Source organism: Balaenoptera acutorostrata, chromosome 2 (genome assembly GCF_949987535.1).
Source record: "Balaenoptera acutorostrata chromosome 2, mBalAcu1.1, whole genome shotgun sequence".
Classification (NCBI taxonomy): domain Eukaryota; kingdom Metazoa; phylum Chordata; class Mammalia; order Artiodactyla; family Balaenopteridae; genus Balaenoptera; species Balaenoptera acutorostrata.
Window position 1 is genome coordinate 86,928,326 of NC_080065.1, and position 15,730 is coordinate 86,944,055.

Consider the following 15,730-nt stretch of genomic DNA (forward strand, 5'->3'; position numbering starts at 1 on the left):
GATACACCATATTAACAAATTGAAGGATTAAAAACCATATGATCATCTCAATAGATGCAGAAAATGGGCTTGACAAAATTCAACACCCATTTTTGATAAAAACCCTCCAGAAAGTAGGCATAGAGGGAATTTACCTCAACATAATGAAGGCCATATATGACAAACCCACAGCCAACATCGTTCTCAGTGGTGAAAAACTGAAACCATTTCCACTAAGATCAGGAACAAGACAAGGTTGCCCACTCTCACCACTATTATTCAACATAGTTTTGGAAGTTATAGCCACAGCAGTCAGAGAATAAAAAGAAATAAAAGGAATCCAAATCAGAAAAGAAGAAGTAAAACTGCCACTGTTTGCAGATGACATGATACTATACGTAGAGAATCTTAAAGATGCTATCAGAAAGCTACGAGAGCTAATCAGTGAATTTGGTAAAGTAGCAGGATACAAAATTAATGCACAGAAATCTCTTCCATTCCTATACACTAATGATGAAAAATCTGAAAGAGAAATTAAGGAAACACTCCCATTTACCACTGCAACAAAAAGAATAAAATGTCTAGGAATAAACCTACCTAAGGAGACAAAAGACTTGTATGCAGAGAACTATAAGACACTGATGAAAGAAATTAAAGATGATACAAACAGATGGAGAGATATACCATGTTCTTGGACTAGAAGAATCCACATTGTGAAAATGACTATACTACACAAAGCAATCTACAGAGTCAATACAATCCCTATCAAACTACCAATGGCATTTTTCACAGAACTAGAACAAAAAATTTCACAATTTGTATGGAAACACAAAAGATTCCAAATAGCCAAAGCAATCTTGAGAAAGAAAAACAGAGCTGGAGGAATCAGGCTCCCTGACTTCAGAGTATACTACAAAGCTACAGTCATCAAGACAGTGTGGTACTGGCACAAAAAGAGAAATATAGATCAATGGAACAGGATAAAAAGCCCAGAGGTAAACCCACGCACCTTATTTTTGATAAAGGAGGCAAGGATATACAATGGAGAAAAGACAGCCTCTTCGATAAGTGGTGCTGGGAAAACTGGACAGCTACATGTAAAAGAATGAAATTAGAACACTCCCTAACACCATACACAAAAATAAACTCAAATGGATTAAAGACCTAAACGTAAGGCCAGACACTATCAAACTCATAGAGGAAAACATAGGCAGAACACTCTATGACATAAATCACAGCAATATCCTTTTTGACCCACCTCCTAGAGAAATGGAAATAAAAACAAAAATACACAAATGGGAGCTAATGAAACTGAAAAGCTTTTGCACAGCAAAGGAAACCATAAGCAAGATGAAAAGACCACCCTCAGAATGGGAGAAAATATTTGCAAATCAAGCAACTGACAAACGATTAATCTCCAAAATTTACAAGCAGCTCATGCAGCTCAATATCAAAAAACAAACAACCCAATCCAAAAAATGGGCAGAAGACCTAAATAGACATTTCTCCAAAGAAGATACAGATTGCCAACAAACACATGAAAGGATGCTCAACATTACTAACCATTAGAGAAATGAAAATCAAAAGTACAATGAGGTATCACCTCACACCAGTCTGAATGTCCATCATCAAAAAATCTACAAACAACAAATGCTGGAGAGGGTGTGGAGAAAAGGGAACCCTCTTGCACTGTTGTTGGGAATGTAAATTGATACAGCCACTATGGAGAACAGTATGGAGGTTCCTTAAAAAACTAAAAATAGAACTACCATACAACCCAGCAATCCCACTACTGGGCATATAACCTGAGAAAACCATAATTCAAAAAGAGTCATGTACCAAAATGTTCATTGCAGCACTATTTACAATAGCCAGGACATGGAAGGAACCTAAGTGTCCATCAACAGCTGAATGGATAAAGAAGATCTGGCACATATATACAATGGAATATTACTCAGCCATAAAAAGAAACGAAACTGAGTTATTTGTAGTGAGGTGGATGGACCTAGAGTCTGTCATACAGAGTGAAGTAAGTCAGAAAGAGAAAAACAAATACTGTATGTTAACACATATATATGGAATCTAAAAACAAAAAAAAAATGGTGCTGAAGAACCTAGGGGCAGGACAGGAATAAAGATGCAGACACAGAGAATGGACTTGAGGACACGGGGTGGGGGAGGGGTAAGCTGGGATGAAGTGAGAGCGTGGCATGGACATATATACACTACCAAATGTAAAATAGATAGCTAGTGGGAAGCAGCCGCATAGCACAGGGAGATCAGCTCGGTGCTTTGTGACCACCTTGAGGGGTGGGATAGGGAGGGTGGGAGGGAGACGCAAGAGGGAGGAGATATGGGGATATATGTATATGTATAGCTGATTCACTTTGTTATAAAGCAGAAACTAACATATCATTTTAAAACAATTATACTCAATAAAGATGTTAAAAAAAATAAAGTAAAATGAAAGCGATACAAAAAATTTCCATGTATGCATTTAATCAATTATCTCCTAGCTCCAAAAAAATAAATAAATAGAATAAAATAAAAATAGTGGAAAGAAAAATGAAGGAGCTCTAACGTGAAACAAATTTAGGAAGAAAGAGAAAGAAACGGCATGCCAAGAACTGTACTGATTAGGAAGTGGGCAATTTAATTTCTTCTGGAGAGTAAATCTCCAGCATGAATTAATTTGCTTCATGCTGAGTCCTGCTGGTTTTTCTTCTTTCCTCAATCACTGTTTATTTCACAAAATCAGCACTCACCTATCTTCTATGATTATTTAATTTCAGGAGGATTTTCTGACAAAGCAGTTAGCACAGCTAAACTCAGCTCTGCATGTAATGTGTAAACACATTATAATGGCCTGCCTAGGTGTGGGGATTATTTATTTCATCCTGGAGTCAACACTGTTTTGATGCTCTACTTCCCCTCAAGTGACATCTCTCAGAGACATTCCTGAATCTACTTCCCACAGTGTGCATCTTTCATTGACATTTACCAAATGCATACGTTCTGATACAAAATCAGGAAAGACATATGTATTCTTCTTTCTAAAGGAGAAGTGGGTCATGGGACATAGGTGATGAAACTAGTAAATAATACACAAAATGGCATTTAAAGATGAAAATTGGCATTGATTTCTTTGTTGCTAACCTCTGTGTGGATGTCTGAACTCTTCTGAGTTCTCATTTTATGCACACGGGTCAGTATAATAGCAAGGTTTATTAGGATTCAAGGCTGTGACATTAAAAAAAAACAAGGCTGGTATCTCAATGGATTTCTTTTGGCAGAATATTTAAATAAAGATTATTTGAAGTATGGTACAAACATTTAGAAATAAACAGCTAAAGATCCTCTAAGTAGTGTCACAGTTTGTTTTTCACTTTGCCTCAAAGACAAGCATGACGCATATAGCCTTTTCCTTTTATCTTTATTTCAGCTTCTTTACTGCTTCTGATTAGTGACCTCAATTGAGACTCATTGCTCATTGCAAAGGCTGCTAATGGACTGTTTGAGCCTGAATTTGTCAGGATGGAATATTCCTTCTTCCCAGACCGAAGGCCAGGGTTTTTCCATCCCCAGTCCCTTCTACCCAGAGTTCTAGATAATGATCGTCAGGTTATTCAAACTGATAATTGTGTTTTTCCACTTTTAAAATAAACTTCCCCTTTACCATGTTCTTTGTAATGATATCTGTAGTCTTTATATTCAATAGCAAGCTGTTGGGCTGCCTCAATTTGAGCCAAGGCATTTTCTTATCAAAACCCATCACAGGAGAAAGGATCATGAAACCACAGATTCATATAGATCTTCACAGTGAACTCTGACCATAAGATAACCTCTCAGATTATTATCCTATTGTGATTACATCTATATTTTTCACTTGCATGCTTTGTCACTTTAGAGACATGAAAATGCTGTTCATTGTTGCTAGGAGATAGGTGACTATGGCAACAGTGTGGGACAGAGCCAGATGGAGTGCCTAATGCAGTCGTCGGGTTACACTCTTTTTTGATCTCTAAATGACTCCATGGCAGTCCTGAGCAACAAAGCCCCAAATCACTGCCTCTTCAGCTTGTTTCAAAAGATATGCCACATGGTTTCTCCTTGCAGGTTGGCTCTCCCGATTTAACAAGTATCTTTTTTGTGGTTAACTATACACCACAAGGTTGTCTGAAAAAGGAAAAAAGCTGGATAACAAGGGGGATTATCACTATTTAACTGTGTTTTCATACTGTTACTAATTTAGTTCAGATCTAGGGCCATATGCTTCCCCTCATCATTCCACTGAACTCCTAGCGACTTTCATAGAAGTTCCATGCAAAGAGTGAGGGCAACATATGGTTCTAATAGTGGTTTGTTCATTCCTCAAAGATTTATGGGTATTTTTAAGTCATTAATCATTATTGTTAAGACACCCTTCAATGTCTTCAGAGAGGAGTACTTTCACTGATCTGAAGGAGACTCACCACACAGCCATATCAAGTATGAAAAATAATGTTTCTTTTACCTTTAAAAACTTGGAAAGAAGAGAAAAATATTGACTTGTTTCTCTTACAATCGAGTGAGAAGGCAACAAATTATAGTCACAAATGGTCATAGTGATATAGCTTTTAGTCTAAAAATAATTTGCTTATTGAACCAGGGAAGTTTTAATCTATTTACTCAACATTTTTCATCATGTCACTCCTCCTCAAAAAACTATGATTCCCTATTACCCACTGCATCAAACCCAAAATCCTGGTCCTCCTCTATCTGTGCCCCACGAATCCATCTAGCGTAATTTATTCTCCAATATAAATCTTTCCTCTCATCAGATCAGAGAAATTATTTCATTTTCTCTCCCCTCCCACTTCCATGCTCACTACTTTTCACACAGATTATCTCTATTTCTATTTCTGTATCTTTGCTGTTGCCACTTCCTAAAATGCCTTCCCCATCTTGAATGCTCATTTTGGTTCAAATATTTACCAGGTACCTACTCTGTGCCTGGCCGCAGGCTAGACGCTAGTATCTAAAGAAAAGCATAATGAGAGTTCCACATTAACCAATGAGGGCAACAGATCCATAAAATTAACAACAGACATCATTTCTGAAGTGTTCACTACACACAGGATTCATTGAGACACTTTTCCTCATTTAATGCTCAGAATAATAATGTTGTTATTATCATTTCTAGCTTACAGATGAAAGATTTACTCAACTGGTGAAGGGTAAATGATTTGCCCTGAGTCAGAGTCAGTTAGCAGTAAAACTGGGTGTAGAACCCAGGTCTGCCTCATTTTTAAAATGGTATTTATACTACTGTTTTGACACAATGAGATACTTTCAATAATGTAAATGTGTATCTTTTGAGGATAGGAACCACTAGAGGAGAGAATGACCAGCTCCATTTGGGAGGGTCAGAAAAGAATTCCTAGGGTTTAGAAAGGGGTGAACTTGTAAATAAGGAGTTTGACAGTGAACATAGTAGGCAAAGGACATTTTTGGAAAAGGTTGAACTTCGAAGTTTAAGTCCTTTTCAGCTTCTTTTAATTTCAGTCCTCTCAGTTCACCCATTTCCCTGTTCTAAAGTGCAACTCATTGCCTACCTCTTCCATAATGTTGTCTATCTGTACATTAACCCTTGCTCATCTCATTCTTCTCTAAACTCTGATGGCACTTCTTTTCCATCAGCCGCTTTAGGTCTTGATTTAGGTACTGCCTTGTGCTGCTCTCAGTTACCTGGACCATATAGATGTTGAGGGCAGGAGCCTCACCTTTTATCTATTCAGTATCTTCCAAAAACCTAGAGCTGTGTCAGGAACATCATAGGTGATCTGCACATACCCTTATTGGCAGTAAGTCTTCACATCTGTATCATGTTTATACTTTGTAAATTCTTTCATTTATGCAGTCTTTTTAGATCCTTATAATACCCAGTGAAGTATGCTGGCTTGCTGCTTACAATCCCCATTTTGCAAAGTAAAGGAAACTACAATTCGGAGTAGTTCACTGCAAAACCCAGAATCACGCTGGTGATAAATAAATGATACATCCAGGAAAAGAATCTAAGTGCTTTCTCCACTATCCAATTCTTAATTCAGAGAATGATTGATAGATGGATCAACTTCCATGTTTTAGCAGATGTACCAAGTCTCATGTCCACGCTGTCACTACTAAACCTGTCATATAATTTTCTGTCTTCACATAAGTATCCAACCAATCTCAGAGAGACCTGCAAAATATTTCACTTAAACCATTCAACCATTTGATAGTTGAACCAAGGGCAAAAAAAGGGATTTTGAAAATGTGAATAAAGTAGCATGGTGTCTACTCTTGTCCACATGAGATTCCTGGAAGAACCAGCTTAACAAGCCTCAGACTGACTGTAAACAGCAGGTGGGTATTTCCCAGCCATCTGCTGACTTTCTTCTCTAGTTGAGAACCACTGAGAAAGTCACTAACATGGTTGTGACTGGGATGAATTGTCCTGCTCATTAATCAAAGACTGCGGAAAAATAACCAAATTTGACTCTCCCTGCTGAAGGCTGGGCACACTATCAACGCCCAGAGGCAGGGTACAACATAGGATAAAATGTCTTCTCTACATTTTGCTTTCCCTAAAATGGAAAGACCTTCAGCCAGTGGCCCCAGGAATATACACTTTGAGCACATATCCCGAACGAAGATAGGAGCCCGAAGTAAGCCCTTTACAGGATCTCGTTGGCAGAACACTGTTTTATCTCACTGGAAGTCAAACCTGACATTTTCTTGCCATTTTCAACTCATGAGCCAGCAAGTAAACATGTTATAAAGCATTCACTGAGTCTCAGAGGGCTTCTTGGATTGTCCCTCTGTCCTGCTCTTCTGCCTCCAGACCCAAAGATATTTCTCCAACATTGACCACTGGAATAGAACTCAAAGGAGGTGTGTGAGTTCCACTCACCAGTGGTTCTGTTTAGAACCTTGAAGCTAGCTGCTCCGAAGCATGTCTGCATTTAACACTCCCCCTCCTTTCCCCATTCCTTTCTCTTTATTAAAATTTTTATTGGAGTATAGTTGATTTACAATGCAACGTTGTGTTAGTCTCTGCTCTACAGCAAAGTGAACCAGTTATACGTATACATATACCCACTCTTTTTTAGATTCTTTTCCCATATAGGTCGTTACAGAGTATTGAGTAGAGTCCCCTGTGCTATACGGTAGGTCCTTATTAGTTATCTATTTTATGTATAGCAGTGTGTGTAAGTTCATCCCAAGCTCCTGATTTATCCCTCCCTCCTCCCACCTCCCCAGTAACCATAAATTTGTTTTCTACATCTGTGACTCTATTTCTGTTTTGTAAATAAGTTCATTTGTACTTTTTTTTAGATTCCACATATAAGTCATAACATATGATATTTGTCTTTGTCTGACTTACTTCACTTAGTATGATAATCTCTAAGTCTATCTGTGTGGCTGCAAATGGCATTATTTCATTCTTTTTTATGGCTGAGTAGTATTCCATTGTATATACGTACCACATCTTCTTTATCCATTCATCTGTCGATGGACATTTAGGTTGCTTCCATGTCCTGGCTATTGTAAATAGTGCTGCAATGAACACTGGGGTGCAAGTATCCTTTTGGATTATGGTTTTCTCTGGATATATGCCCAGGAGGGGGATTGCTGGGTCATATGGTAGTTCTATTTTTAGTTTTTTAAGGAACCTCTATACTGTTCTCCATAGTAGTTGTACCAATTTACATTCCCACCAAGTGTAGGAGGGTTCCCTTTTCTCCACACCCTCTACAGCATTTATTGTTTGTAGACTTTTTGATGATGGCCATTCTGACCAGTGTGAGGTGAAACCTCATTGTAGTTTTGATTTGTATTTCTCTGATAATAAGGGATGTTGAGCATCTTTTCATGTGCTTTTTGGCCATCTGTATATCTTCTTCGGAGAAATGTCTATTGAGGTCTTCTGCCCATTTTTTGATTGGATTGTTTGTTTTTTTGACATAGAGTTGCATGAACTGTTTGTATATTTTGGAGATTAATCCCTTGTTGGTTGCTTTGTTTGCAAGTATTTTCTCCTATTCTGTGGGTTGTCTTTTTGTTTTGTTTATGGTTTCCTTTGCTGTGCAGAAGCTTTTGAGTTTAATTAGGTCCCACTTGTTTATTTTTGTTTTTATTTTCATTACTCTAGGAGGGGATCAAAAAAGATATTGCTACGATTAATGTCAAAGAGTATTCTGCCTATGTTTTCCTCTAAGAGTTTTATAGTATCTGGCCTTACACTAGATCTCTGATCCATTTTGAGCTTATTTTGGTGTATGGTGTTAGTGTTCTAATTTCATTTTTTTACATGTAGCTGTCCCGTTTTCCCAATCCACATTCTTTTCCTTACTTCTGTCACATTATTCTGCACAAGCTGTTCTCCCCCACCCAGTATATGGCTTTAAGAGAAGGGATTTGTCATTTCTTTTATTTCTCCACAGCCCCTTCTCCAAAACATTGGCAACCTGCTTTACTGTAATATATGATCAGTAAACAGGAGGTAAATTATATTTACTAAAATTAAGGCACCAAATTCAGTTGACAGGGAAAAATTAGTAAAAATTTTAAAAGTATGGAAAATAATTCAATTTTACTAGTAAGCAAACAAAAAAGTTATACATTATTTTCACCTATATACTTGGCAAAGATCATTTTAATTTTTTCTTCTTTTTAAAAAAATTTATTTTGTATTTTGTAATGAGACTTTTCAGTGGTTCATGCAAGAGTACCATGCTCCAGGGCTGCAAGAGTCATTTTGTAAGTAAATCGCCAGAAGTTATTCAATCTTGATCAAATTCTTAATGACATGCTGTTCTCTGCTTCATGATCAGATACCCACCCCAGGGATCTGGCTTCTTATCATTGACTTTGTCAAAACAGCTTTCCAAGTTTCCCCTGCTCCTATCTCTGTTGATCCTGGTGATGATTTCTTTCTCTCTGTTGGATCTCTCAGCCATCCAGTCCACAAAAACTGCACCACAGCAAAAGAGAGTTTAGAGCCAACTTTGTACACAGCCTGCTCCCTCCCCATTTTGACTTATTACCTTCTACTGGCCATTGAGGCCACTTTTGTGGCCATTGTGGCCACAAAAGTGAGGCCACTTTTAAGGTGACTATATACTGATGAATTAATCTTGATTTTCTTCTACTGTGCTAAGTAAAAAATAACTCACATAAAATATTTTTAATGTTTTTAAAATGCCAGATCCTTGTTTTCTCAGTAAATGTATCCCAGTTTGGGTGTGGAGGGGGCAGATTCAGAGAGGGGTTGAAAATCCTTTTAACCTATCTGTACACAAGTTATTGGCAAAAAAGCATTAACTAGCCTCATGAGCACTTCAATTAGTTCTCAAAGTACGCCTTTCTTATACTGCCTTCTTTACACTTTTTTTCCATGAAGAATATATTATTTTCTTCCTTGAAAGGCTGTGGCAGTAAGAAATGAGATGAAAGGAGCATACACAGTATGCATCCATGTTACCTTGGAAATTATTGAACGTGCTTCTCCCCGAGTTCCCTTTCCTTTGAGTTTCAAGCTGTTATAAACATCACTTTCTATAGACTAATAAAGATTCTCTTTAAAGTGACCTGGGCACTTCCAAATCACTCAAAGTCTATTTTTTAAAGATAGCCAGAATGTTTTGTCATTACATTTTAAAACACATTTTTATGAAACCATCTTTTATAGTACCATGTATCAATTTTATAAATTACATCGTCAGAGCCTCAATTTTTTTATGCCAAATTGGGAATATAAATAGTATATAAATGAGCCCTTAGAAAACCCAAGTACCATATTATGTACCTTTTTCAACTTATTTCCCCACCACCATCATATGCAAGGACAGATTAAGCCCTGAGTAATTCCTATAGTCTTTTATTTTCCTATCCAATCTCTGGTCATGATAATTACAAGCAGAGAGGATTACTCAAGGACAGGTAACCAGAGGGGATCTTTTCTCTTGTCTGCCATCCTATGTGCAGTTGAATTTCCTCCTCGCCATGTCTTCTCACAACACTTTCAGGATCAAGCGATTCCCGGCCAAGAAACAAAAGCAAAATCGTCCCATTCCCCCATGGATTCAAATGAAAACTGGTAATACAATCAGGTACAACTCCAAGAGAAGACACTCTAGAAGAAACAAGCTGGGTCTATAAGGAGCCTCACATATGAAGTGGCACACACTTATGCTATTAAGGTCAATTGTGTCTTACCATAACAGAACATCACTACGGTCTGGAACAGCTGCCTGTGTTTGATGGGAGAAATGGAATGGCTCTCTTCTCTTTTCTTGATCTTTCCTCACCACTGTTCACTGTGTAGCTCAGTAATGAATATGTGAAACCTAAAAAAAAAAAAAAAAAAAAAGGACAGGTAGCCAGAGGGAAAATAGGAAAAGCAAAGAGCCTATATTATCTTCATATTAGATAGAATAAGAGTTAAAATACACTTTTTATTGCTTTTGTAGATTAATATTTCCAATTAAAAAGTTAATTAATAATTCAATCTAAAGCATACACCTAAAAACCCCACATTTTTAAGTTAGCAAGCTTTATTGTTATTATTTACATTGATTTAATGTAACCTTAAAAAGTTTGGAAAAATAATCACACTTAATATTTTAAATTTTTTGGAAAGCAATAAACAAAATGGGCTTCCTTGCACAAAAATGCAGCTTCAAACTGGCCTTGGTTCATATACATGACTTTAGTAATAGTTTCTATTTACCACCTAATTTTTTTCTTTATTTCTCAAAAAAATGTTAAAAGTGGGTAGATTCATTCAGTAAAGCATTAAAACACATTCTCAAGTGAATCTACAGTTAAATTTAATTGAGAAAAAATACAAAATTAGTCCCCTAACCCTTAATAAGCTAACCATATATTCTAGATATAATGTAATAGTCATAATTTCAAATATTCAATCTGTTGATTTGTCCCAATTTTGGGTTCAAATTACATGATTATTCCACCTATATGATTGTGTAGGTTGACTTTTGCTAGCTTAATTTCAATTAGTACAGAAATATTCATATCCATAGGTTAGTTGGAGAGCAACATATGCCAACTACATATGAGGCAGGTCTTGGATAACCTTGTAATTTCTGCATTACAGCCTCACCATCCTCTATTATTGACAGCTTCTGATAGCAGAAATAAATTGAAAAAATTTTTGAAGGCAATTCATCTTGGCTCTGCATACCAAAAGCCAGCAAGGTGGTATGGTACAAAGTACATGTTTTCCTGTGATTAAAGGAGTTTAATTCAAAATGTTCAAAGCAAATTTTTAATAGAGCAAAATAAGACACGTATTTAAGTGTCACGTATTTTGACAACTTTTCTCTTTCCTACACCAAGATAATGGACTTTGAAGCCAGAGAGACATGGTTCCATTATTTGCTAGCTGCAGGGTATTTGTGAAACTTAACCTCCAGAACTTTGTTTCCTTGATGGTAAAATGGGGTGAAGAATTTGCAGAAGTGCTTTAAATGAGCTAAAGAAATGTGAGGATGCCTGGCACATTTCCTGGCATATGATACCCAATAAATGCTAGTTTCATTTTCTCATTTTCAAAATACTTAAGTAATATGTTCCTTCATTGTAATTCTGACCTTGCATTTTACATAAATCCCTAACTTTGAGATACTTTTACAATTTAGATACCAATCTTCTCAATAAAGTTGACTGCTAGCTCTTTGTGTGATTTCAACAGTAACAGAAAGTCCCCAACTCCAAAAACACTTCTCTTTACTATGCTCATGCCTAAAGCTTCTTTTGCAGGAGACAAAGGCATTTATTCCAGAATTATAGATAAATCCAAAATTATAAATCCCCTGAAGAGAGATAACACCATGACTTAAATTCATACCAGGTTTTACATCACTGTTAGCAGATACTTTCCTTTGATTAATGGAGGAGAGCAGAAGTGAGAGCACAAGGGAAATGGAGTAACCTGGGCTGGGGATAGGCTTCACAGAAGAAGGAAAATGATTTTGAAATTAGAGATAAATTCAGAGACAAATTTCAAACACACGATTTTTCCTTCATACCAGATCCTGCAAAAGGAGACGTGATTTACAGCACAACTTTTTTTTTAAACAACCTTTTGCCTGATAGTGGTAGAAAATCCAGTTTAAATTATAGATTTATTTTGATCATGGTGATATTTTCTGTTTTTCTGATCAACCCAGGACATTTACTTGATCAGAAATGGTATGATTAGAAATATGTCAGTGTCCACGGTATGATAGGCTCTGCCCACAGGTGTTGCTGGTAGGTAGAGCTGTGCGTGTCTTTAACATTCATAATTTAGTGTTATGAACTGGTGTTTTCAGGCTTGTTTTCCCTATGGTTGGAGGAATAAATAAATGAACTATTGAGTTGAACTTACAGAGAAACCACGGAAAAAATTAGATATCAAGGTTTTCAAACTAATCAGTGTGCCCAACCTTTGGCCCTCTGGAATGGTTAGGGGCTCCACTGTATGCTCTGAAATAGTTCTGGACTCACCAGGCAGTCAAACAAATAAAGAATGAAAGGAAGGAAGAGTTTTGGGTTTTTTAGCCCAACATCAATCATTCTGTGGCATGCTTCAGCCCAAGACACATAACCCAGTGCTTCAGTTAGCAGCAGTAGCCTGGTAAAAAAATATCAGGTGATTTAAGCAAATTCTGAAAGCACTAAGCTGTCAGACTTGAGTATTTATGGTCTTTGATTGCAAACTTCTAAAGAACAAAGACCATATCATGTATATTCCAAACCAGCACTCTCTGGATACTGTGTTGAAATATTCCTCCTTTTACACTTCCATTGAAGTTAATAAGACCCTAGTCATCTTTCAGTAGGAGGCTAAATAAAATTTCTTATTAGAAGATTTCTCTGGTTTTTCCAGCCCACAAATACAACTTCTTTTGTAATTAAAGACAGTATGATGATTTAGTACTTTGCACTTTTATCATTTTTCCTTGTTTTAGTCTGATTTTAATTCATTTTCTTAACTGTGTGATCAGTTCACCATGGTGAGGGTAATGCCTTATTATTCTAATACCAATCCCATTCTCATTTATTCTTAGCCCATGGTATGTGATTTTTAAAATAATAATAATAATAATTTGATTGATTAATTAAAAAATAAGTTGGATTATCAAAATTCACATATCAAGATTTTGCTGTTTGTGTCCCCCACCTCCAAATTCATATGTTGAAGCCCTAACTCCCTATGTAACTGCATTTGCAGAAGGGGCCTGTGAGGAGGTGATAGAGGTTAAATGAGGTCGTAGGATGGAGTCCTAACGCAATAGGGCTGGTGACCTTATTAGAAGAGGAAAATCACTAGCGCTCTCTCCCTCTACCATTTTAAGGATATCAAGCTGGGAAGAGGGTTCGCACCAGAAACTGACCCTGCCGGACTTTGACCTGGGACTTCCAGCCTCAAGAACTATGATAATAAATTTCTGTGTTTAAGCCACCGAGTCCATGGCATTTCTTTGTGGCAGCCCAAATAGACTAATACAACATTAAAACAAAACAAAACAAAAAAGAAACCCATTTTGAGGAAGCAATATGCAAATCCAATATGTATGTTTTCAATTTAAAGAACTACATTCAAAACCATATGCAATGCTGGCAGAAAACTTTGCCTTGCACTTTCAGTTAGGCAGTGCCAATTTTAGAAAAAGATCATGACATGAACTGAAGAAATTCCTTATAAATTTATGAAGAAAACTAAGTCAAAATAAACATTTAAAAAACAAAGCCAGGGGCTTCCCTGGTGGCGCAGTGGTTGAGAATCTGCCTGCCAATGCAGGGGACACGGGTTCGAGCCCTGGTCTGGGAAGATCCCACATGCCGCGGAGCGACTGGGCCCGTGAGCCACAATTACTGAGCCTGCGCGTCTGGAGCCTGTGCTCCGCAACAAGAGAGGCCGCGATGGTGAGAGGCCCGCGCACCGCGATGAAGAATGGCCCCCACTTGCCGCAACTGGAGAAAGCCCTAACACGGAAACGAAGACCCAACACAGCCATAAATAAATAAATAAATAAATAAATAAAATATTAAAAAAAAAAAAACCTCATTTCAGTTTGCTAAAGTCAATTTAAATAAATCTAAGCACAATACATTCATTTGGTCAATGATTTTAAAAAAAAAAACAAAAACCAAAGCCATTAATTATAAATAAAATCATTACATAATATTTATATAATTCTTTTAAAACTTTATAAAAAGCTTCCATAGGAAGTATCTCTCAAATATAGGCATTAATTTTAAAAATCTAAGAGTGTCTTTGGTCACCAATAGGGGGCAGCAAGGCATATGAGATCCCTCACTGTTTGAAACTCAAGGGATGCTTGCCAGGTTAGCTAGGAAGTGCCGAGGGGAGCAAGGTGAGATATAACAGCATCAGATATGCAAAAAAAAGAAACCCTTATAAGTCAGGGCCAGGCACTAGAAGGAGAAGATGGTAGGAACACACAAGTCAAAATTTTATGCACACCAATGGAAAGCTTTGGGTTGGAAATGAGAATGGTTATCCTTCTAGAAATCAGTATATACCAGCAATTCCTTAATTCTTCCATCAAATTCACTAAAATAGTACACAATGTTGGGATAATCCTGCCCTGATTTCTCACAGTTAAATCTGAGTGCTTTTTCTTTCTTTCTTTCTATTCATTGTCTTTAAGTCTTCATGGAAAGTAGTTCCACAACATTTTGAATAGTTTGGTGGTCTACGATGACTGTTGACTATTTTTCTCCCAGGAAAAGAGAAGAGGGACTTTCAGTTGTACATAACTACAGAAAAAATAGTTTGGTCCAAGAATAGACTAGGTTTTGTGTATCAGAATATGCCCAGAGAGCTAGGCCCTAAAAGAAATTAAGCTAGATCTAAAAGAGATTAGGGCAGAGGGCAGACGGCAGAAGCAAGAAGAACTACAACCCTGCAGCATGTGGAACAAAAACCACATTCACAGAAAGATAGACAAGATGCAGAGGCAGAGGGCTATGTACCAGATGAAGGAACAAGATAAAACCCCAGAAAAACAACTAAATGAAGTGGAGATAGGCAACCTTCCAGAAAAACAATTCAGAATAATGATAGTGAAGATGATCCAAGACCTTGGAAAAAGAATGGAGGCAAAGATCGGGAAGATGCAAGAAATGTTTAACACAGACCTAGAAGAATTAAAGAACAAACAAACAGAAATGAACAATACAATAACTGAAATGAAAACTACACTAGAAGGAATCAACAGCAGAATAACTGAGGCAGAAGAACGGATAAGTGACCTGGAAGACAGAATGGTGGAATTCACTGCTGCGGAACAGACTAAAGAAAAAAGAATGAAAAGAAATGAAGACAGCCTAAGACACTTCTGGGACAACATTAAACACAGCAACATTCGCATTATAGGGGTCCCAGAAGGAGAAGAGAGAGAGAAAGGACCAGAGAAAATATTTGAAGAGATTATACTCTAAAACTTCCCTAACATGGGAAAGGAAATAGCCACCCAAGTCCAGGAAGTGCAGCAAGTCCCATACAGGATAAACCCAAGGAGAAACACGCCGAGACACATAGTAATCAAATTGGCAAAAATTAAAGACAAAGAAAAATTATTGAAAGCAGCAAGGGAAAAATGACAAATAATACACAAGGGAACTCCTATAAGGTTAACAACTGACTTCTCAGCAGAAACTCTACAAACCAGAAGGGAGTGGCATGATATACTTA

At 37.1% G+C, this 15,730-nt stretch overlaps 1 protein-coding gene across 1 annotated transcript; it reads left to right on the forward strand.

Annotated features, from left to right (window-relative positions):
- The first annotated feature begins 10,005 nt into the window (after positions 1 to 10,005).
- LOC103008396 (60S ribosomal protein L39-like) lies at positions 10,006 to 10,161 on the forward strand. Its single transcript, XM_057539771.1, has one exon. The coding sequence runs from the start codon at positions 10,006 to 10,008 to the stop codon at positions 10,159 to 10,161; it is 156 nt and encodes a 51-aa protein (XP_057395754.1).
- Positions 10,162 to 15,730: the final 5,569 nt, after the last annotated feature.

Excerpts from the sequence above, each read along its gene's own strand:
- LOC103008396 (XM_057539771.1), top strand. The coding sequence starts at position 10,006 with ATGTCTTCTCACAACACTTTCAGGATCAAGCGATTCCCGGCCAAGAAA.